The 23,044-nt window shown below is 37.0% G+C and overlaps 1 protein-coding gene across 7 annotated transcripts in view; it reads left to right on the forward strand.

Moving 5' to 3' along the window:
* Positions 1-23,044, forward strand: part of Gria3 (glutamate ionotropic receptor AMPA type subunit 3) — a 350,275-nt gene that overhangs the window by 199,302 nt on the left and 127,929 nt on the right. For all 7 annotated transcript variants that reach the window (XR_009588470.1, XM_060375315.1, XM_060375316.1 and 4 more), the window contains one exon: positions 16,352-16,405. Coding sequence is in view for 6 of the 7 variants with exons in the window: in XM_060375315.1 (XP_060231298.1) it covers positions 16,352-16,405 (54 nt within the window). In the remaining variant the exon portion in view is untranslated. The remainder of the gene's footprint in view (positions 1-16,351; positions 16,406-23,044) is intronic.

Genomic DNA, 23,044 nt, shown 5'->3' on the forward strand with positions numbered 1-23,044 from the left:
CTTCCTTGCCTTGCCAGCATGACTCAGCATGAATCAGACAGTTTCTCTAAAGCATTCTAAGATACCCAGAGAGAGCAAGTCTACAAATACAAAGTATTATAATTAGAAACATGTACCTCATTGGATGAGGAGGAGTAAATGAATGAGGGAAGGAACTTGTGATCATGCCACCTGAGAACTCAAAATGGATGTAAGCACTTATAACCTGAAGAAGTCTGACCTGGCTGAGTCAGAGAAGAATTAACTAACACACCTGAGAGAACTGCACATAGGGAACCTCCCTGTTTGTCTTTGGCAGCATTGTGAGTAACATCACCATGGTTAAGGTTTAGATTTGTGAGTAGCTCCAAAACAGTCACTTTTTTTTTTTTATTTGACTGTGGCTCATTTGGCAAAATACTTCTTGCCTACCACAGTGAGATGAACTGATCATATAAAGTACTCTTAAAACTGAGAGGCATGAACTGAAATTGTTTACATATCTAATTGAATCTCTCATAGAAGGCTTAGCTGTAGTTATCCCTAAATTGCTTTTAAGTACTGGAGAATGCAAAACATGGTGGTGTTTGCCTTTTATCCTAGCACTCGGGAGGTCAGCTTGTTCTACATAGCAAGTCACAGGCTAGCCAGGGATACATACCAAGTCCTTGTCTTTAGAAAAACTGTAGCAAGAAACGTGAGACCCTTAGCAAAATTCAATATTAGATGATATGCCTGACAATTTTAAGACCATGAACACTAGGAAAGAATAAGTGATTTGCACATTGGAAACTGCTTATGAGCCTAATAGATGCCTACCCTTTAAAGGTAAATAACAGAAAAGAATCACAACATGGTGTGACCTTAACACTAGGATGTCTTGGACTAAGAAATGAAATCCAGACACTTTGAAGGAATGGACTAGACAGTCAAAGAGGGTACTTACAGAAAGCTTCTTAATGGCCACTCCTAAGTGACTTGCCTTCGACTGATATTGCTTCAACACTTCTGAGAGTCCTTTGCACTTCTCTTGTCCTATTTCAGACTACTGCCTGTGCTTAACTTGAGAACCTCCTACTCATTAAATTGCTCCTCCTCCCTCTTCCCTAGCTAGTATAAAATTGTTACTTGATAGACCACTTTGTTGCAGTTTTCTCAAATGGGCAAAGGAAACATGTCCTTATTTCAAACACATTAACTTAATTTCTGTCTCACCCACTCAAGCACATTGAGATACTTCCAGCACTGACCCAAACCCTGTCACCATATGGTATCCACGACAATCACTGTCAAACTGTTCAGAGAGAGCTGCAACTAGTGGCAGGAAAGTGCACCTCCCAGTAGAGCCTTTTGCTGTTCTGCTTTAGCCACATCAACAAGGGTAGCAGCAGGCCCACACCTGAATCCTCAGGCATTTTCTGTCTTCAGAGAGGAGCAGTGTTGTTCACACCTTTTCCCAAGGAGGGAGAGCTGGGTTCAGCTCTTTTTCATTCTAAACCTGTTGAAAATAAAACACTAAGTGCTCACGTTGGAAGGGCAAGACACTTTGCATAAAGAGGACCAGATCAGACTAAGTAGTTTATGGTAATAAACCATCATTTAAGTATCCTCTTCATAGACTCTTCACAACTAGGAATCTTCTTAACTGCTTCAAAAGAAGGAATCGGAGGCCATTGTTCTCAATCCTTTCAGTTCATTTGCTGAAACATAAGGAGATGGTTTCAACGAGACAACATTCTCTTTCATAGTGCTTATATCTGAAGTTTTGGGTAATAACTAGCCATAAGTTTAAGAATAGGTAAAAAAAATTAAAATTAAAGGTATCTTTCATCCCTCAAGTATAGAGATGTATCCCAGCTAATAGATAATCAGAATCCATCATGATAAGTGCATTGATGAAGGAGCATGCAGTTTGTAATATGAAAGCAAAGGAAACTTAATTAACTCAGCCTGACTCAGCCAACCAAGAATTCTGTCACCTCATGACTGAGCTAACTGGGTTATCAAGAACCCAGCAAAATTCATAATGGTTTTGTGGAAGAGGCTATACACTTTTATTTGCCTATGTATAACAACATTCACTTAATTGTTAGGATGAGTACCAACTAAGCAGCAACAAATGAAAATTTGAGGCTGATTAAAAAGTCAAAGTAGAATATTAGAAACAGCCTACCAAATGTAGGGGCTAGAAAGATAACACAGTAGTTAAAAGCATACACTGCTCTTGCAGAGGACCCCAGTTCAGCTTCCAGAACGCACAATTTTACAACTCGAGCTCTACAAAATCTGACACTGTTTTCTGACCTTCAAGGGCATTTGCATTCATGCACATATACACACACCTATGCACATAAATAAGTAAATCTTAAAAAAAAAACTTATAATATGGGCTACACTTGTCAAAACACAACTTGACCTTTTATTGTAACCTTTGAATTCTCTAGAAACAAAGTTTTTCCACCAGCCAATAGTGTAACACGGTATCAGAAATAACAAACTTCTGCCTTAGGCATTTGACTATCCTTTCATTTTAATTGAGTTGTTGAGAAAGGGACTAGCATGTATAACTGCATCACAGCTAGAGAATAAAAGAACAAGATACCAAACATTATGCCAGTACAAGGATCTGGCCAACTACACATGAGTTCCCCTGATTAGGCCATCTGTCTTCTCCATCCCATTCTATCCCCTTCCTACCCAAAAACAGGGAACCAGTGCTAGGGTTAAGATAGACTATTCACATGAAAACATATCACACTAGAAAAATAACATGTCAAGAAAGTCCTAGGACCCATCCTTCTCCCCCATTTCTGTATCCTTTTCATTCTTTAATTCATAAACTTTCATTCAATACCTACCTATGGAGCACTACACTGAAAAACACTCACAATATGAAATAGAAAACTGGGTTTCACCCTTTAAGGAATGATAGGCAAAGTAAGATGGCAGGACACATATATGTATTAAGTAAACTAGAAAATATAAATCCACAAAACAAAGAAAGAAGTGATCATTAGATAACTTAAGCAGAACATTGAATTTATTAAGACCAGGTTTGTTGCTTTGTTCACAGTGACAAAGAGCATGGCAAATACTAGGTGTTGATAAACATTTGAGGTGTTGGTTTGTTGGTTGGTAGGTAGGTAGGTTGTTTGGTTGGTTGGTTGGTTAGTTTCTTGAGACAGGGTCTTTCTATATAACCCTGGCTGTACTGGAATTAGCTGTATAGATGAGGCTGACCTTAAACTCACAAACATCTACCTGCCTCTGGCTCACAAATACTAGGATTAAGGGATTAAGTGCATGTAGCACCATGTTTAGGAGTAAACATTTGTTGAGGATAAGGAGGAACATCAACTGTTATTTGGAGAATAATACCCAGACCTACAGGCATTGAAAATACAGTATGGCTTTTATTTTTAGTGTACAATGGGAGCCTTGTAGATGTACTTAGGACATATGTACTTAGGACATAAACTGTACTTAGGACATAAACGTTTGAAAATTCCCACCAAAGCCATGTATGGACATTTCCTAGTGATGAATATTAATATGGATACAGGGTGCAGTCCTTAGATATGTCTTTCTAAGAAACACAACTCTTGATATTTGCTTTGCTCATCTAATAAGACTAACTCAGACAATGATTTTAAAATAAGCTTTTTAAATACATTTTAGATAGGACTGAAGGATAGTTAAGATTTCTATTAGTAAGCATAGGCTGTAAATTTCTGTTTTAGGTGTTCATGGTCTACTGGGGATGAGAAGAGTTAACTTTTATATGCTTCAGAACATTATTTTATTTGTTGAAAAAGTAAGATCAGGAGAGAAAAGGCATTTCCAAATAGTCATTTTGTACATCCCTAAGTTCTCAAATTACTGCTCTTCCTAAACTTTACACTACAGTATAATTTCTTTTTCACCTATTTCATTTTGAAAATTCTATTAATTTTGTCTAAAAACTTTTGGCTTTCAAGACTTTGGAAGATAGAGACAATTAGATGAAATCAGCTTGTTTACAGTATTATGGCCATAGACATAATACATGAAATAAGCATATATCAGAACACAAAAAGGAGACCTAAGCATTACAAAAAAGAGAATAAGGCAATCTCATTGTACCTCTGACTTATTTTCACCTCAGGTACCAGAGTGCTGTGCCAGCATACATCACCAAGTAAAATATATGTTAAACATATATTTAACATATTACTTAACAGTCATTATAGTTAATATATTGTGTATATTAATATGTTAGTTAATATTTAATACTACAAACATTAAATTAAATTGGGTGTGATTTCACACTGTTAAGGAAAAAAAGCCTAACCATGTGTTTACTCTTCTCTGACTTCTTCCAAAAAATCCAAAATCAGTTTCATCTCTATGGCTGTGCCTTCTAAGCATTTAGAAAAGCCTAGCTCATCAAGCTAAATTTTGCTGAATATATCATGCACTATGACCTGGCCACCATCTTCCAGGTCTAGTTCAGAAGGTATCTTCTTTGTCGCAGTCTTAGGGAAAAGTTTTAAAGCTCCCGCCTAAGGTAGCCTTATATCCCCAAACCAAAAATCATCAATTAGGAAACTTTTCCATAATGCAAGAATAAATCCCGCCTTCTAGAGTTTTGCATGCTTTTAAAATATTTTTCACAAGATAGTTTTGACCTTCTGAGGTAGGTAAGACTCATAGTACATTTATTTTTTCCATTACAAAGAAAAACTGGCACACAGAATTTAAATAACTTGCCTGGGATCACACATCTAAGATTGTTGCACTCTATTCCTTATCCCCTAAAAACCTCAATCTGTTTTATGTACCACATCTAAAAGAATGTATATGAGAAGGCAGCACTGAAAATCTTGTTATACAACATTAACTATGCCCCACCAGGGTCAGCTCCCTTGCTTTCCAAAGGTATGGGTTTACCTTTACTTTGGGCTTAGCCATTTCTCTCCTCACCCCTTCCCATGTTTCCTGAAAGAACAATTAAGATCCATCTGGGACTAATTATAATGATTCTTGAATTTGAACTTGCAACCATTACCCAATTGAGGTCATTTATTTTAAATTAACTTGCCTGGTCAGAACACGGGTTTGGTTATCTTCAGAACACAGTGTACAGAGGCCCTGGCTTACTCAGACTTTTAATTAACTAGCCAAATAACACACACTGTGACAAGCTGCCTAAGATTTGATGGAGTCGTTCATTTGCATTCAGACCAGGATCAAAATACACTTTTAGAGCTTCAGGGATTGAGTCCTAGAAACCTTCACATAGTCTCTTATTCAAGGCTGTATGCTTCTTCCCTTTGGTTACCTCTAATTATTTTTTCCTGTGCTTTTGTTCTGATTATCCAACATTCATCATAAGTGCAGCTTGTGATTCAACAATGGCAATGCATGTCATATGCTGATAGGGAATCAAAAATTGGAGTCATGATCATATGTGCCAGCCACAAAGCTTCATGAAATAATTAGGGAAACCAAAAGGAGATTCCCAGGATACCAAGCAAAAGAGACTTTCTAAGGAGTCATACCTCAGCTGCTCCCTACTTATGTAATGGTACATAAAAGCAGGAGATACTCCTTGTTGCATAGAATTTGTGAAGGGAGGTAATTATCCTGCAATAGTAATGATAGTAACGATAGTTCTTATCAACAGTGTTTCTTAGTAGCAGTATGGCTGCTAACAGTGACTAGACTTTTGAGTCAATTAAACCTTATTTTGACTTCTATCTCCAACCCTATATGCCTGAGTCTTAAGGCAAATTGCTAAAGCCTAGGTTTTTAGCCTGAAAGACGAAATCACAGGAGTGCCTACCTTAAAGAATTGTGGTGAGGATTCAGAGAAATAAAGTCTCTGACTCAGTCAGGAAAGTGCCTGCTGAACAAGCCTGAGGATCTGGGTTCAGATCCCCCAAACCCATGTTTAATAACAAAGTCATGCTTTGCAGCATGTACATATAACCCCAGTGCTAGGGAGGTAGAAACAGGAGAATCTCTGGGACTTGTTGGCCAATCAGTTAAGCTGAACCACTGAGCCCCAGGTTCACTGGGAGTTCATGTCTTAAAAGAATAAGATGGAGAGGTGATTGAAGAATATCTCTGATGTTGACCTCTAGCCTACATACACACACACACACACACACACACACACACACACAGATTTTAGCTGGTAGGGGTGCTGTACTTCTTTAAACCCAGTATGTGAGTGTCTGAAATAGGAAGATTGCTGTGAGTTCAGGGCCAGCCTGGACTATATAAAGATTTTTTTAATGTTAGTTTGTACTACAAAATAACATCCTGATTCAAATGAATAAACAGATGCTATATAGGGAGGCAGGAAAACAGATGAATCGATAGATAGATAGATAGATAGATAGATAGATAGATAGATAGATAGATGATAAAGAGATGATACATAGATGTAAGACAGATAAATATTTAAGAGAGTGTTTTGTTATATTAGGCATTTTTTTTGTTGTTGTTGCTGAGATAAAATGTCATGACCAAGGCAATGTATAAAAGGAAGAGCCTATTTGTGTTTTATGATTTTAGAGAGATAAAAATCCATCATAGTGGGAGGCATGGCAGCTACAGCAGGATGCAGAAAGGATCCTTTACCATGAGGATGACACAGAGAAAGCACCAGGAATGGCATGAGGGTTTGAAACCTCAAAGCCCACCCCAATGGTGTACTTCTTCCAGCAAGGCTGTGCCTCCTAAAACTAACCAAACACTGCCACTATCTGGATCCCAAGTGTTCGATTTCCTGAACATTTTGGGTGGACAGTCTCATTCAAACTACTACACTTCTATACAAGTCTTGAAAAATGCTAGCCTATAAACAAAAACTAGTCTTCTGTTATATCTCACCCAAGGCCTTTGTCCAAGGCTTTTCCCATCTGGGATCTTTTTTCCCTTCTTACCGAGGGACAAATAGAAGATGCATTACTTTGTGGTTGATTTACTGCCAGCTTCTCGTCATTTTGCACCTGCATCTCTAACACTCAACTTCCATTTGCAAACCTCAGCTCCTTCCCTCTTATTCCCAGTGCTGTCCTAATAATTGCCACCAGCATTCCTCTGTACCCACAAACTAATTTATCTTTCTATTCTTCTCACCCCATAGCTGCAGAGTTGTTTTCTTTTTTCTTTCTTTTTTTTTCTTTTAGTTGAAGAGTATGAAATCAAGGAAGGCTTTATGCAGGAGGCCACCTGTGAACTGGGTCTTGAGGAATAGATATGATTTCTGCAAGGAAAGATGAAGGCAGTAAGGGGTATGAAAAGAGCATAACCCATATAGGACAAACACTAGACATTGTCTTAAGAACTGATGATACATTATTTCACTTGTTTGTTACTTTAGTTCTGTGAAATAGCTCTAAGTGATAGATGTCTTTTCCACGTAGGCTACTCAGACCTAGAAAGCATAAGTTAATTGCCCAAAGTTACAATGAAAATTAAGGTCTCTAACCAAGCAATTAAGCCTTTATTGTTAGATTACACTACTTTATTCCTTCCCATGATTTTATCCCCTGTATTTCCCATTTTACAGATGAAAACTGTAAACTTGCCTGGGGTTTTAAATCTAATAACTGATAAATATAAGCTATACTGCTTTTAGTATATCTCCTTTTATTTACTATCTGGTCTTTTACATAGCTCTTCTAACTTAGCTTCTTCCGTCATCATTTCAACCACAACTTCTTATGTAAGACCTGGTTACCTCATAGCAAATGCTTATGTTGTAGTTGCCTCAAATATAAATCTCTCCTTTAAGAACTTATTGCTGCCCGTTTGCTAGACCAGTAAAATTCATAACTGCATTCAAAATATTATCCTCACACTCAGAGAGAAGTAGAGTTCTCACTCCTCATCAAAGAAGTTTCTTTTTGCATCTCATAGAAACTATTACAGAAAGCCACAAATGGTCAAAATGCAGAAAATAATTGGTTGTGGGGTGCCCAGTGCCAACTGATACATCTGCAATACAACTCCATGACTAAGGCTTAGGGAACATCTCTAAAGAGGGGTTGGAAAATTGCAAAAGCCATCCTTGAAATGACAGGGAAGTTATACCCATAAAATCTCAACAGCATGGCTGTCTAAACAAGACCTGAAAAATCCTAACACTGATAGACAAGCTAATGTGAAAAGAGAAAAATCTCACAGGGCCCCAACCCTTATATGAAAAGCTGCAGGCAGTTAGCGAGTGATGAGAGAGAATTTTTCTTCTCTGGCGATGAGTCTCCAAATCAGTTATCCTATACCAAGTGGTGAGCACTGAAATTAAGCATATAGCAACACTAAATGGACTCGATGTGTGTGCGTGTGTGTGTGTGTGTGTATACATATATATATGTGTAAGTATGTATATATATATATATATATATATATATATATATATATATATACTGTGTGTGTAATTAAATAAATAGAGGTCATGTATTTGAGAGGCCTCAAAGGGGGATGGAAGGTAGGTGTGAGGGTAGAAAGAGAGGGAGGATATAAAATAATTATAATTTACTTTTGAAAACTGCAAAAACATAGATTTATATGTTAATTCATGCCTATAAGCCCAACACTAGGGAGGCTGAGGTAAGATCAAGAATTTGTTTTAAAACAAAAAAATAAATACTTTTAATTAAAAAATCTCTCCTTTAGTGCTATAAAACATCAAGACTCTCCTGAAATCAGGAGAAATAGCCTTCTAGAATATATATCTCTTCATTTTGAAAATAGCATTCTATTTAAGTTACCTGTTTGTCAGGTTCCCACTTATAAAAGCCAAAGAAAAAAAATTTTTAGATTTCTGGTTGGAGACAAAGTACTTTCTATCTATAGCAGGTTGAGTTAATCATTCTCTCCTCAGTTGTACTTTGTTCATAGTTCTGTTCTCACACTTCTCCCACTGGGTTATAATCATCTGTTAACTTGGCTGTCTTTCCCATTCAAAAGTGACATCCTCCAGGCTAGGGCCCAGATTCTTGTGACCTCTGTCTCCCCATGGTCTATCATTATTATTGGCAAAGACTGAGCACTCAACAAACATTCATTTAAAGAAGAGAAAAATAAAAGGTGGTTTATAGAGGGAGCTTTCCATACATTTGGGGCTTCAAACCACATTCTTTCTGATTTCGGTGGTGTGCCAGAAAATGGCCTATCGTCAAAAGACAAGTGTTGATTTGTAGTACCACCTGATTTTTGGGTTAATAATTCTGGCATTGCTGATTTTAAGCTACCCATTATTAACTGGCTCCGAATATCCTGAATATTTAACAAGTGGCTTTCACAAGCTCCCTGTGCTTGGCTAAAAATCAGCAGCTCTTCCTATGATACTTGAACTGTTTCATGCCCATTTGATCATAAAGGTAGATGAGTTGGCAAGCAGGGCCAGATGATGCCAGTTCCAAATAGCAACAGTGAAAAGTCAAAGGAAACATTTCTGAGTTTGGAGTATTACATGTTTTGCCCCCCATGAACAAAGCCTCAGTCATTTGTCATCTATTTGCAAACCGAGATCTACTTAAATGATATGGCTCTCAGAAAAGGATGGAAGCTGCCAAGTAAGCAATTATCCTGAAAATCGCATTGGGTTTCTGAGAGGTATTTCATTTTATTTGAAAATATAAAAATGGTCAATCACTTCAACTATCAAATATTTTTACTGATTAGCATGTCAAATACTGAAAATGCTGGACAAATGAAAATATATTCACAGAGGCAGCCCTAAAAAGTTGAAAAAGAGGCCATTCTGTATCCATACCAGCTGCTTTTCTTTCTACTCCCTGCCCAAAAGATTCATCATTTCCAAGCTAGACGTGGGTCTCTAATATTATGCTCTACTATTCACACTCCAATTTTGCAAATATAATGAAACTAAAAATTAAACAGCAAGACAAAATTAAAAAAAAACACACAACCACACAACACCAAAGTTCATGTTTTTTTTTCTAATACATCACCTTTAGTGATTATTAAGCAACTCCCTATAAAATGATGCCATATAATGTCATGATACATTGCTAAGCACTGTACCTTTTTTTAAAGTACCTAGTTTAGAGGACCTATTATAGGACCCTGTTTATATGGGATATATGTAATACTTATTTCATCAGAGGATCGGTGGATATTCCAAATTCAAATGATAAAGCCACTCTTATTCCAATGCCTGCTACTCATCACCTATACAGTCTTTCCAGAAGGTCTTTGCCAGAATCTCCTAAATTAGAATAGTTTGAGCATAGATGAGCATACAAAATAATAATACAGAAAGCAAAGCTTTGATTGTACTTTTAAAATAAATTGTGCATATTAAAAGAAAAGTCTCTGTGAATGTAGCTTTTAGGATTCCCACAAGTTTAAGCACAGCTTGAACTACACAGTAAGTTCCTAGGCCAACCATGATTACATTACATAATGAGACACTGTATTTAAAAAAAGAAGAAGGAAATTAATTAAGTAATTAGATCTATTAAAAATATCTGTTTGTGGAGTCATATGAAAGGAGAGGAGGTCCTCCCCTATCAGTGGACTTGGAAAGGGGCAGGGAGGAGATGAGGGAGGGAGGGTGGGATTGGGGAGGGAATGAGGGATACAGCTGGGATACAGAATTAACAAAATGTAACTAATGAGAAAAATAAAATTAAAAAAATATTTATTTGTGCACATGCATGCTTGCACATGCACACAATCATGCCACAGTGTAGGTCAGAGGACAACTTTCAGGAGTCAGTACTTTCCTTCCACTATGTGGGTTCCAGGGATCAAATTCAAGTCATCAGGCTTATTTTCCCAATCTGCTGAGCCATCTTGATGACCCTCTCTTATGATCTCTTATTAAATCTTCCACATATTGCATTAAGCTATGAAAAATGGAATATGTAACTCTTGGAAGTAAAGCTCCTTCCAAAAGCTGACCTTACCCTCTAATCCTCACATCCTAGAATTTTCTTACCTTCTTCATTTCTTTCCTCTCCACATAAGCTTCCCTAAACTCAGCATAAGCACTGGCAAGATTCCTCTATTGTATGACCGTTTGTCTTGCTGACAAAAAGCTTCAGTCCCTCTCTGTGTGTGCAACACTACCACTCACCCACCACTGCCATTACTTACAGTGTATAAGAAAACAATATCTTTTTTAAACTAACAGAAAAAGGAAGGCAGGTGTGAGCCTGAAAAAAATATCTTTTCTTTGAACATAGAAAACGTGATCTAATAGTTTTTGTTTTTGTTTTTGTTTTTTTCTTGCAGAAATAGTAAAGGAAAACTGCCTGGTGAATTCAACCAAAAGTCTGCCCCACAAACACAACCTTTTCACCCAAACCCCCTTGCCCAAGCTTTCACATAATACTTAAAATCAAAGAAAAAAAATTAAGGTGAACATCAAGGCATGTTCTGTACTCAAAGCAAGATCAATCTTTTTACATAGATCTCTCTCTGGCACTGATGTAGAAAAATCCAAACATGCAGATATTTAGGTCTGCAAATAACCTAATCTGCATACCAGATGGATCTAAGGGGGAAAAAACATACACACTTCTTCACACACATTTTTTTTTCTAAAATGTGAGCATAGAAAAGCAGATGCTTTTGCCTCCCAAAGGATATGTGGGCCTCTCTCTCAAGTAGTCTTGTGAAGCAAATTCATTTCAAATTTCTAAAATTATGAAAATACCTAGATTTAACATGAAACTGGGAAGGAAAGAATCTATTTGAGAGAAAACCAACTGAATACTTTATAAATAATTTTTAACTACCTAGATATACTTATTCCTAGGTTTGATAGAAAAATGCATGAGGGACAGGTTAATAAGGGAAAATCACTCCCAAATAAGTAAACTATGATTCACTGACTTCCTTGACAGAAACTTTGACTGTGTACATGGTCAAGTATTAGTATATATGAGATCTTTACTCTGCAAAGAATCTTCTGATTGGTGAATAAGAACTGTAGCTGGGGTTGTTATATGTGAAGCTGGGATGCTATATGTGAAGATAAAACTGAATTTCTTCCAAACAATGAATTTTGTCTACACTTTGCAAATTCCCCCCTTATTACCTTTATCATGTCTGCCATCACAACAGGCCATTTATCATCCTCAGAAAATCTAACAAAAGCAAAGTGACTACAGAACATTGATGTGGGAACTTGGTATTTCTTCCTTAAATGTCACATCTGAGTGTAAAAACAGTTTTTATCCTTGAATTTCTGAAATTAATTCAGAAAGATCTATTATAACTACTGTAAAAGCAAAGTTGAATATTGTCTTGGTTACCAGAGCTATTACATAAGTGAGGGGACAATTTATGCCTTGTTCATCTGTAACAGATGGAAAGAATAAAGATTGAGGATTAACTGAACAACAGTCATAATAACTATCCAGTTCGCTATGCACCATATTATATTCAGTATCCCCAGCCCCTCCCTCTTTTCACAAGCTTTCCCCCCCCAAAAAAAAAATAAATGGAAAGGCCAACAAAAAAAAAATATAGCACATTTCTCATTAAGGCTTCATTTAGCTCCATGGGAGATCTCAAAACAACTGAAGCTTCCTAACAGCTAGGAGGGCATTTCTGATGGAAACCTTCTACGAAACATATCACATGTCCCTGATATTTTCATTAGGAATTCCTGATCAAAGTAAACTAATGTGTGATGACTCAGGCACTCACAACAAGCATCCATGATTATACTGTGCAGTAGTACAATGTTGTCTGCTTTTCTGTTTTTGTTTCTCCTTTAAGTCAGTCTGTCACTTCCTCTGATACTAATGCACCTCTCCCTAATATCACTCCCTGCCTGCATACACACCCCTTCTAACTTGAAGTGTTTAATTTACTGAGAACTGGAAAAACCGAGATTGGTAAAAACTGTGTGTTAAATCAGAGTTAAGAAGGCCCTGAAAGCAAGGATGAGGAATTAATTATGGCCTTCAAAGCAGAAGCTTTGTGACACCTAAATGTTCCTATCTTTAGATGACTTTCCCATCTCCTCCAACTTAAGGCTAACTCTAGAGAGCATGATGAGAGAACTACCTTCTAATAAGTCCATTCGTTCTGAGCACAGCATCTGGGCCTGGGCCAAAACAGCTCTTCTAACAGCTTCAGGTTCTCCTGAAGTTGAAAAGGCAATGTCTGAATGAACAACTCCTCCCTAGATGAAGTAATGTGCCATACTCCATCATTTATGTCTCAAACATGTTTGTACATGTTCTCCAGGTTGATCATAGCAACCTTGCTAGGAGAGCAAAAGCCAAATTGTGGATAAGTTCATAGAGGCTTAGAAAGTTGAGTGATTCTGTCCACAGCCAAGCAGTGAGTGTATGACCAAATCCAACCTCTAGATTGTCAGTCAGGGCTCTTCAAATGATACTACCACAGTGCATTGGTCCCTCTCACCTTCCTTATGTGAAAAAGCAGAGTATACTTGGCCTCCACTGAAACAGCCTTCTTTGTTTTTCTCTGAGTTCATCACGTGTCCTTAGGAATATTGCTCATTTTTCTCAAATAATTCAAAACCCTCTGGTTTTATCATATTGATGGTTGTCAGTGGATTAAAAATTCAACAAATGTATGGCTCCTACTTGCCACCAAAAGTTAACAAATGTCACCAGCAATGGTGTTTCTCACAAGTAAACACTGAAGAATGCATCCCAGAAGACACCTAACAGCTTATTTTGTGTTATGGCAGCATGAGAAATCACCTCCTCAAGACATTCATTAACCTTTCATTTCCTTCATAAATAGTAAGTCTGAAATGTAACCCATATTTTCAATTTATTGAAAACATATCTCTCTCTCTCTCTCTCTCTCTCTCTCTCTCTCTCTCTCTCTCTCACACACACACACACACACACACACACACATGAAATGGCTTGAGTCCTTATAATAGCAGGGAAGTAAACATGATACTCAAAGGCACAATTCCATTTTTATGGGCTAACCAAAACCTGCACCTTCCATGAGATCTTCCTTTTCTGCTTCATGTGTTAGATATATTGTCTTACCCCTTGCAAAAATTTAGAACAATCATCAGCATGCAGCATAAATAAAATGATTGGAAATGGAAAACATAGTAAGTCAAAATGCAAATAATATCTTTAACCCACCTCAAATCCTAGCTTAACCTAATGCACCTTAAATGTGCTCAGAGCATGTACTTCAGCCTTTAGTCAGGTCAAATCATCTAACACAAAACCCCTTTTATAAGGAACCACTGAATGGTTCATGTCATCTATTGAATACTGTACTGAAAGTGGAAAAGAGCTAACATGGATAAAGTACTGCTCCAGAGCTGAGGATGGGGCTGAGTGGTAGAGTATTTCCCTACAGTGCACACAGCTCTGGGTTCTATCACTATCACTTCTAATAAATAAAGTTCAATCTCTCCTGCATGTAAATAATTTAGACATCACCATAAAGTTAAAAACTCATGAGGCAAATTGAAATATGTCATACAGTCATGCTGAGGGAACTGGCTCTAAAACAGTACTCCAACTGTGGTATTTACCAAAATAGATGTGTATGTCCCTTATATAAAACAGCACACTATTCATACCTTTTTAAATGCTTTAAATAATATGTACTTAAATGTACATATGTAATATGTAGTATAATATGTAATAATAGTTACTTAAGGAATACATAAATATTAAATAAAAAGTTCTTGTATTGCATTGCTTTTGGGAGAACAGCAACAATAAAATAATGTGCACATGATCTATTTGAATTGATTTTAAGATGTTTTTAGTGTAGCATTGCTTAAATGTGTGGATGCAGAAACCACGGATATGGAGGATCTAATTGCACTGACAGTATTTACACAGGAAGAGAGATCTAGCTTCTCATTCCAACTTTACCATTTCCTGGCTATGTGGCCTTGGAGAAATTATTTAAACTACCTTTGGGCTGTGATTCTTCATCTGTAAAATTAGACTTAAAATTTTCTAGTTATTCACACATACAATATCTAGTACATGGCCTGTATATTTTAGACATTAAAATAACGGTAGCTGTAATAACTATTATTATTATTATTATTATTATTATTATAGACTTTCATATATGCCTACAGTTTGCTATGTGTACAATTCTGAGGCCTTGCTCAATTGTTTTCAAACCTCTGACAACTGTATCCAGCTGTACCTAAAAAGGAATTCATCATGAAGCTTAACCTTACATCCTCTGACTTGCATTAGTTTCTTCTAAGGCCTATTCACAGTTTTCCCTTATTTTATTTAAAGAAAGGTTATAGTATTAGCTTCAAGTTGGCACAAAACTTAAATACACATCAAGTTGTTTCTTTAATCTATATACTGTTCCCTTCCTTGTTCCCATCATCTGTATCTGGGACAATGCCAGTGCATCAGTGTTTGACAAAGTGCTTAATGAACCAATAATTTTGCTGTACTTTGTTACTAGAAAATGAACCTATACATTTAGAAAACGAGAAAACAGCCAGTACATTTGGTTGAAAAATATTTAGCCCACTGACATAATGAGACAATAAAATGCACTTTGTAAACTGAAGGCCAAGCATGTTACACAGCATTACTGACGAAAATAATGATAATTATGATGACTCTGAGGAAATGTTTCTCGCCCTCATTATAGTTGCCATTTGGGACCAGATGATTATGGTTGTGGGGACTGTCTTAAGCACTGGAAGACATCTAGCAGCATCCCTGACTTTTACCCACTAGATGCTAATAGAAAACTTCCCAATTATGGCAGCCAAATATGTTGTCTGACAGTGCCAAATGTTTCTGGAAGAAAAACTACTCTGAATGCCCTAGGGCATTGCCTTCAGCATCAAAAGATGTACAGGTGGCCACACATTTTTCACATTAAGGCAACAAAAAGGAAGGCAAGCATTAAAAAAGTTTTCAATAAGCAAAAGCAACCTCAGTTAATCTGAAAATCCCATTAACCCCATTCTTTGAGTGCTCTATTCCCTAAGCTTTCCAGATAACAAAAAATGTACAGTACATTCTATTTTCTAATTTGTATGCTAAGTTCAGCTCATTTTCCATCTCAACAGCTAAATACAGAAATCCAGTTCATGGGTGAGGGATCATCAGCTTTGCTTTTACCATCTATTTTAAGTGACAATGGTGCTACTGACCTGGAAGTTTCAAGGTTGTTTTGACATTTTAACTTTGATATTGACAATTATTCCTGCTTTATCCAACTACAAGTGAAATGCAGCAAAAAGGAACCTAGTCTAACCAGCAGTGGTTCTACTGTATATAAAATACCATCAAATTATTGATCATTTAAAAGCATTCATTCTAGCCATCACACGATTGCATAATTGAAAAAATTCCCTTAAATAAGCAATATTCCTCATTTCTTCTTTTTTCAGGTTGTGATCCTGGGAAAACATTCAAGAGGTTATCACTACATGCTTGCTAACCTGGTAAGAACAAAAAAAAAAAAAAATAGTTCAAGTGTCCCTAGGCGATATAGTCCATTTAGTTTGTGTCATCTGTAATCAGCTACTGTAAAGGAAATACAGGAAGCACCTAATGGGTTCTCTAGATCCTTGGAGAAATAAATTCAGTAAATACCCAAATCAGCCTATGGTAGCTTTATATTCTATTTGCTGTTTTTTGTTTTGTTTTGTTTTGCCTGCAAAGTTTTCTTCTTTTCTTATTTCAAAGATAATTTGAGTTGGGTCTGGTGGAACCAGCCTATAATGGCTGCTACTTAGGAGGCTGAGGCATAGTTAGAATTCAAACTTTTTCTGTGCTGCCAAGCAACTTCAAGGTCATCAAAGAAAAACAAAAATCAAAAACCTTTCCAAAACCAACCAAAAGAAGCTAAGCAAGAAGGAAGACCTTGGATAAGATGCTCAATCCTCATTCAGAAAGGCAAAAGGGATGGACATGGGAAGATGGAGAAAACAGGAAACAGGACAGGAGCCTACCACAGAGGGCCTCTGAAAGACTCTACCCAGAGGGTATTCAAGCAGATGGTGAGACTCATAGCCAAACTTTGGGCAGAGTGCAGGGAATCTTATGAAAGAGGGGGGAGATAGAAAAACCTGGAGGGGACAGGAGCTCCACAAGGAGAGCAATAGAACCAAAAAATCTGGGCAAAAGGGTGTTTTCTGAGACTGATACTCGAACCAAGAACCATTCATAGATATAACCTAGAACCCCTGCTCAGATGTAGCCCATGGCAGCTCAGTGTCCAAGTGGGTTTCCTAGTAAGGGGAACAGGGAATGTCTCTGACATGAACTCAGTGGATGGCTTTTTGATCACCTCCCCCTGATGGGGGAGCAGTTTTACTAGGCTACAGAGGAAGACAATGCAGCCAGTCCTGATGAGACCTGATAGGCTAAGGTCAGATGGAAGGGTAGGAGGACCTACCCTGTCAGTGGACTTGTAGAGGCTCATGGGAGATGAGGGAGGGAGGGAAGGATTGGGAGGGGCCAATAGAGGGAGCTACAGCTGGGTTACAAAATGAATAAATTGTAATAAATAAAAAATAATTAAAAAAAAATAGCTCAGTGGTAGAATGCTTGCTTGGGAAGAAGCAGAGATTAGTTTCAGTCTTCAACATCAAATAATAACAATGATGGTAATAGTAATCTAATGTATCTTCTCACTATTCTTAGATTCAGTTTGGGTGAAAACTCTTTTAATTAGTTTTCAAATGTAAACCAAGGGACACAGAACACAGGAAGATGACTCCCAACAAATCCAAGTACACATGCATGCCAGTACTTGATTTTGTTTCAAAAATCTTTTCAAATCAGATACAACATGATGCACCTTTCTCCTTGCACAAAATACAACCTGGATCTTTATATTCAAATACCCCATGCCTTTAAAATCCATGACATCTCAGAAGCTACTATTCCATGAAGGTCACTTCATGTTTCTTCTTACTCTGAAAGGACAACTTGTTTAGTGATTAACAAAATGGCATATAAATTAGAAATATCTGTTTGGTAAAGATTCTATATAACATTGTCTCTGTGGAATGAAAGAGGTGTGTTAAATTAAATTATCACTTGAGTTCAAACCATAGTTTTTTTTTCATTAGCACAACAAAGTCATGATCATTATAATGCAACCAGTCCTGATGAAACCTCATAGGCTAGAGTTAAATAGAAGGGGAGGAGGACCTTACCTATCAGTGGTGTAGGGGAGGGGCATAGGAGGTGAAGAGGGAGGAAGGGTGGGATTGGGAGGAGACAAGGGAGGGGCCATAGCTGAGATAAAAATTGAATAAATTGCAATAAATGATAATAATAAAAAAGAAAACTGTACTAAGGGATGAAATGAAAATAACGGTTAAATTGGTTTATTGTTAATGAATTATTTTCATGCTGAGTACAGTAAAAATAATAAAAATAAGAGTTAATGAAAAAAGAATAGGAGCAATGGTAAATGATTATTAAATTTGTGCTCTTATATTTCTAAAATTAAGGGAAATATCTTATTTTATTCATAAATGTTTTTTTTTTCAATGAAAAGAAAAATGCTCTTCAAGCCTCTTTCTCAGAAGGCATCTAAACACTACTGATTTCTAATGTAGTGTGCATCTTCAATAAACTGCTCAAAGTGGAGGACTTCCATCCAATTTTAGGATAAATGAATTGATTCTTCTAGGAGAAAAAAAATTCCAGTCTTTAGTGCATATATAAAAACACTCAATTTTGGTTTTTAGACTGTTAATAAATAAGGTATGCTTTGAGTCAACGGAAGTTAGAGTAGGTTGTGATAGGAAATAATGGATGCTACACCAAGGTACTAGAGACATTGTGCTAAGTTTTTTTTTTAGTTTCTTCTTAGTCAATAGTCAGTCTGCTTTCCTTCATCCATTTCCTAGCTCCATCCTTCTCATTTTATGTTCCCATCAGCCTTTTGTGTTATATATGTACTACAAACTGTTTAAAATGTGAGGCTTTACATCTGGCAATGCATAAGGTGACTTTGGGTAGTGTTCACACAAGTATTTACTTAATAAAACCCTTTGTTCTTAATGAACATTAGGAAAATATGGATATCAAAACCAAAGTTTTTCAGATACTAAATCACATAGAGTTAAAACATATTTAACAAAAGTGAAATAATGTTTGATGTTCAACAGAATATGGTTTCTTCATGTCTGCAAACAATAACTATGGTCACACATGGCTGACTGAAGATTGAAAAAGAATACTGAGTTGGAGTTTAGAATGTTTTGGGTTTTGCTTGAGTAACTATACAGACCTGTTTCCTTACTGTGAATATAGAGGTGGGAATAGAGGATTTCTTCCATGTGTTAGGACCCTTGGAATTATATGCTAAAGCATAATTAGAAATGCAACACGCTTCTTGAGAATGATACTTGTGAAAGACAAGGAAGAGAGAAAATAGTAGGAAGGGAAAAGTTTCAGACTACAATATACATCTGATGCAACTGAAGAAGGGAAAGAGGGAAGATCATCAAGAAGAGCTACAGATTATGGTGTATCTCTGAGAAAGTCTTGCCCAGAACAATGAAGAAGTCCTTTGCAAATAAATAACAAGCCATTTCAGCCTCTCTTTAATCAAACATTATCTGGTAGATGCCAAGGAAGAACATGTTTTTCTCTTGACAGCTAGGTTAGATCAAGACCTCACTTGAAGCTGGAAGATGTCAGCTCACTGTACTCCTTAGAGGCAAGTTCTTTCCAAGAAGAATTGAGCCCATTCACATCAGAGATTGTCTCAGATGGCATAAAATGACCTAAAGAGGCCCTTCCTATCCTAGAATACCATCTAGAATTCCTTATGCCTAATAACAGTTCAACATTGAGATCCAGACCTGACCACCCTCCACTCCCTCAGAGAAAGCCTGCAGTGTAATGGAAAGTAAGAGAGAATCGCTACCTAGCATGGTGATGCACTTCTGCAGACACAGTAATTGGAAGATACAAGGCCAAGCTTGTAAGCTAAGCTATATAGCAAGACCATTATGGAGGAACAATTATTAAGGTTTTATTTAAGTTTAGCCAACATCCACAAGGACAGAAGCGCTTGAGTTTGATCAATGAAAAGAGATAGATAAACAGAGAAAGACACACAAAGAGAGAACAAACCAAGAGCAAGAGAAAGCTAGAGCAAGGAACACAGGGCGACAATGGAAAAAAAGGTTACTACATGTTCTGGAAATGAATGATGAATCCAGAGCACACAATTTAGGATAATGAGACCTTAGGGAGATGCCTCCTACAGGAACAAGCAAAATCTGTTCCTTCAAAAAAAAAAAAAAAAAAAGGAATGTGTAGTATCATGTCAGAGTGAGTCATGAAAACATGAACTCATTCATTGTGCTTTTTGAGCTGCCACTTCTTCCTCTAGTGACCTTCTTTTCATTTGAACTCAGCCATATAGTCTCTGTAAGTCCTTGCACTCTATATTATTTGTTCAACAGATAAACTGCTACTCAACTCTGACAATAATAATGAAATAGATATTTCCTATCATGGTTTCCAGAAACTTTAAAGCACACAAAAATACTCCAAACACCTTTAGCAACGACATACACATATAGAGTAAAGCAAAACTATTTAGAAGTCATTTGGATGGTCAAAAAGGAAGTGGAACTAAGAAGAGATTTTCTTCCAAGATGAGCCATCTGGCCTTTCAAGATGAGCCAGCTGGGAAAAACTGAGGATGTGTGTATACTCAGCGGAAAAAAAAAAAAAAAAAACCTCTAGTCAGAGTCTTGGTGTCACAACAGCACAGAAGCACTCCTTTCTTCTACAAACGCAAATTCAAGAACTCTCACCTTACTTGAGCTTCCTGTAATCACCTGGACCATACCTCCAAGTGTCCTCTTTGATCCAGAGCTCTGCATATCTATCAAAGACTTCTACATGGTTTTACATAAACCTCCTTAGAGGCAGTCCTAAAATGAGAAGGTGGGGATTTCACCAATGCTTCAAAAGAGGCCAGTCACAGGTCAATGTGTATGCTCTTAAGTAGGGGGAAACAAAAGCTGCAGAATGGTCCCTCTTGCAAAAATCTCTGGAAGAAACAAAAGATTCTACCAGGAACACAAGCAAGAGATATGATGTGGTCAGGCTAGAAATGGACAGTCCAGTTAAGCAAGTAAGTCTCCCAAAATTTCTATATGCATAGCCTTTGGTGGTGTCTTTTTTGTGCTAGGGCTTGTTCTGTAATTAATTGTTTTCTAGAGCAGTGCTGTTACTCTGCTCTTGTTTCTGGGGGTAACAAGTGTGTATGCAACCTCTCAGTTAAGCAGCATCTCTTCCCCATATGGCAGGGTCATGTCAGGACCTTTTACATTACATTGCCAAGCAAATGATGTATAATGATTTATTTTTTTCATATATGTTGGCAATAGTATCTCAGATAGTAAATGTAAAATCCTAGATTAATATTAGGGATTGATGTAAAGACACAGGTAGCATGTGATGCAAACCAAGACATTAACCTATGAGCCAAGATTCAAGTTTCAGTTCTTAAAATTCATTTCATTAACTGTATCTCTGTACATATTTATTAATTTGCAAGAGGGTGGAAAAAGACAAGATTGCTTTCCCCCATAACAGGTGATTTGAATGAGCTAGTGTTAAGCAGTATAAGGCAAAACCTCTTTGGAACTCATAGGTTTTGAATTTATATTGAAGACAAATTAGAAAACATAACTATTTCTTCAATTCCGTGATTTCTAAAGAGTGTGACACCAATCTTTTGAAGAAGGCAGAAATAGCTGTTTAAGCCTCAGACATATAGTCAATGTAAAAAGAAAGAAAGAAAGAAAGAAAGAAAGAAAGAAAGAAAGAAAGAAAGAAAGAAAGAAAGAAAAACAGGTAAATTTTGGTTTAGATACAGATTTAAATAGAAAAATGTAAAAGTGGCATAGTTAAGACTAAAATATTAAAGCACTCCAAGATCAATTCTAGCTCTGTATTTCTTCTTTCATAGATGTCACCCAGGTGGACTGTGAAGGAAAGTGTAAACACAGCAACTGGATGAATGCTAAGCACATAGCTAGGGGAGAAAAAAGAGAGGTTTGCTGTCCTTACAGCAGACTGAAGCATTAAAGTCAGCCCAGGTGGGCAAAAGCCAAGAGGACTGTGAGTGCCCTTAGCCAAGTTCCAAACAGAGATGAGGGCCGAAAGAAATAATCAAAGTAATCTGACAATTGATAAAAAGGCAAATTAGATCCAGGTTGGGATGGTCCAATAGCAAATGTGCAGGATACCCCAGAAATCAGATCAAATAATCTAAGCACTTGAGGTGCTCAGGGGGAAAAATGAGCCATAGCAGGGCACATTCAGTGTTGAATCATTTAACTACTCCCTTAGAAGACCTGACAGTTCCTCACTGTTGGGGACAGCTACAGACCCTGTAAGTAGAAGCGAGGTAATGTCAGAAGCCCAAAGTAGAGAGTATCAAGGACAGGCAATCAAGCAGAGTATTGTGCAAGGGAGAAAGCAGATAGTATTTAATGTATCTTTGACTTCTTTGATCATCTTAAAACACCTTATGAGTAAAGGCCTTGCTACCTCCTCAAATTAAAAAAAAAAAAAAAAAAAAAAAACTCAAGAAATTGACTCAGAAAAGGTACCCAATTTGCTCAAAGCAATGTAGACAATCTATTTGTAAAATGACTTATTCTTCCTGCTCATTCCACCTGTGCATCTCAGCAAGGGAAATACATGCTGAAAAAGGTCACATGAGAGTATGTGCTAAAGGAAGTAGGCTGGTGGGATGGTCAATAGGTGGACCCACTTGCCAGTCAACCTGATAACATAAGTCCCATTCCCAGGACCCATGTGATAAAGAAAACAGACTCTTTAAGTTTACAAGCTGAGCATGGTACAATGGGCATGTAATCTAAGCACTTGAGAGTTGGATGGGATAGGATTAGGAATTAAAGATAATCATCATCTTTGTGCAGAGTTCCCTGAACGGCTGAGAATGAGATGCTAACTTAAAAAAATAACAAACTAGAACAAGGACAGCTTTGTAAATCTGAGTTTTAATGTTGTCCAAAAATAAAAACCATCTTAAAAAGTATATTGTATCCTACTGCCTTCACTTCTAA

The sequence above is a fragment of the Meriones unguiculatus genome, chromosome X (genome assembly GCF_030254825.1).
Source record: "Meriones unguiculatus strain TT.TT164.6M chromosome X, Bangor_MerUng_6.1, whole genome shotgun sequence".
Lineage (NCBI taxonomy): Eukaryota > Metazoa > Chordata > Mammalia > Rodentia > Muridae > Meriones > Meriones unguiculatus.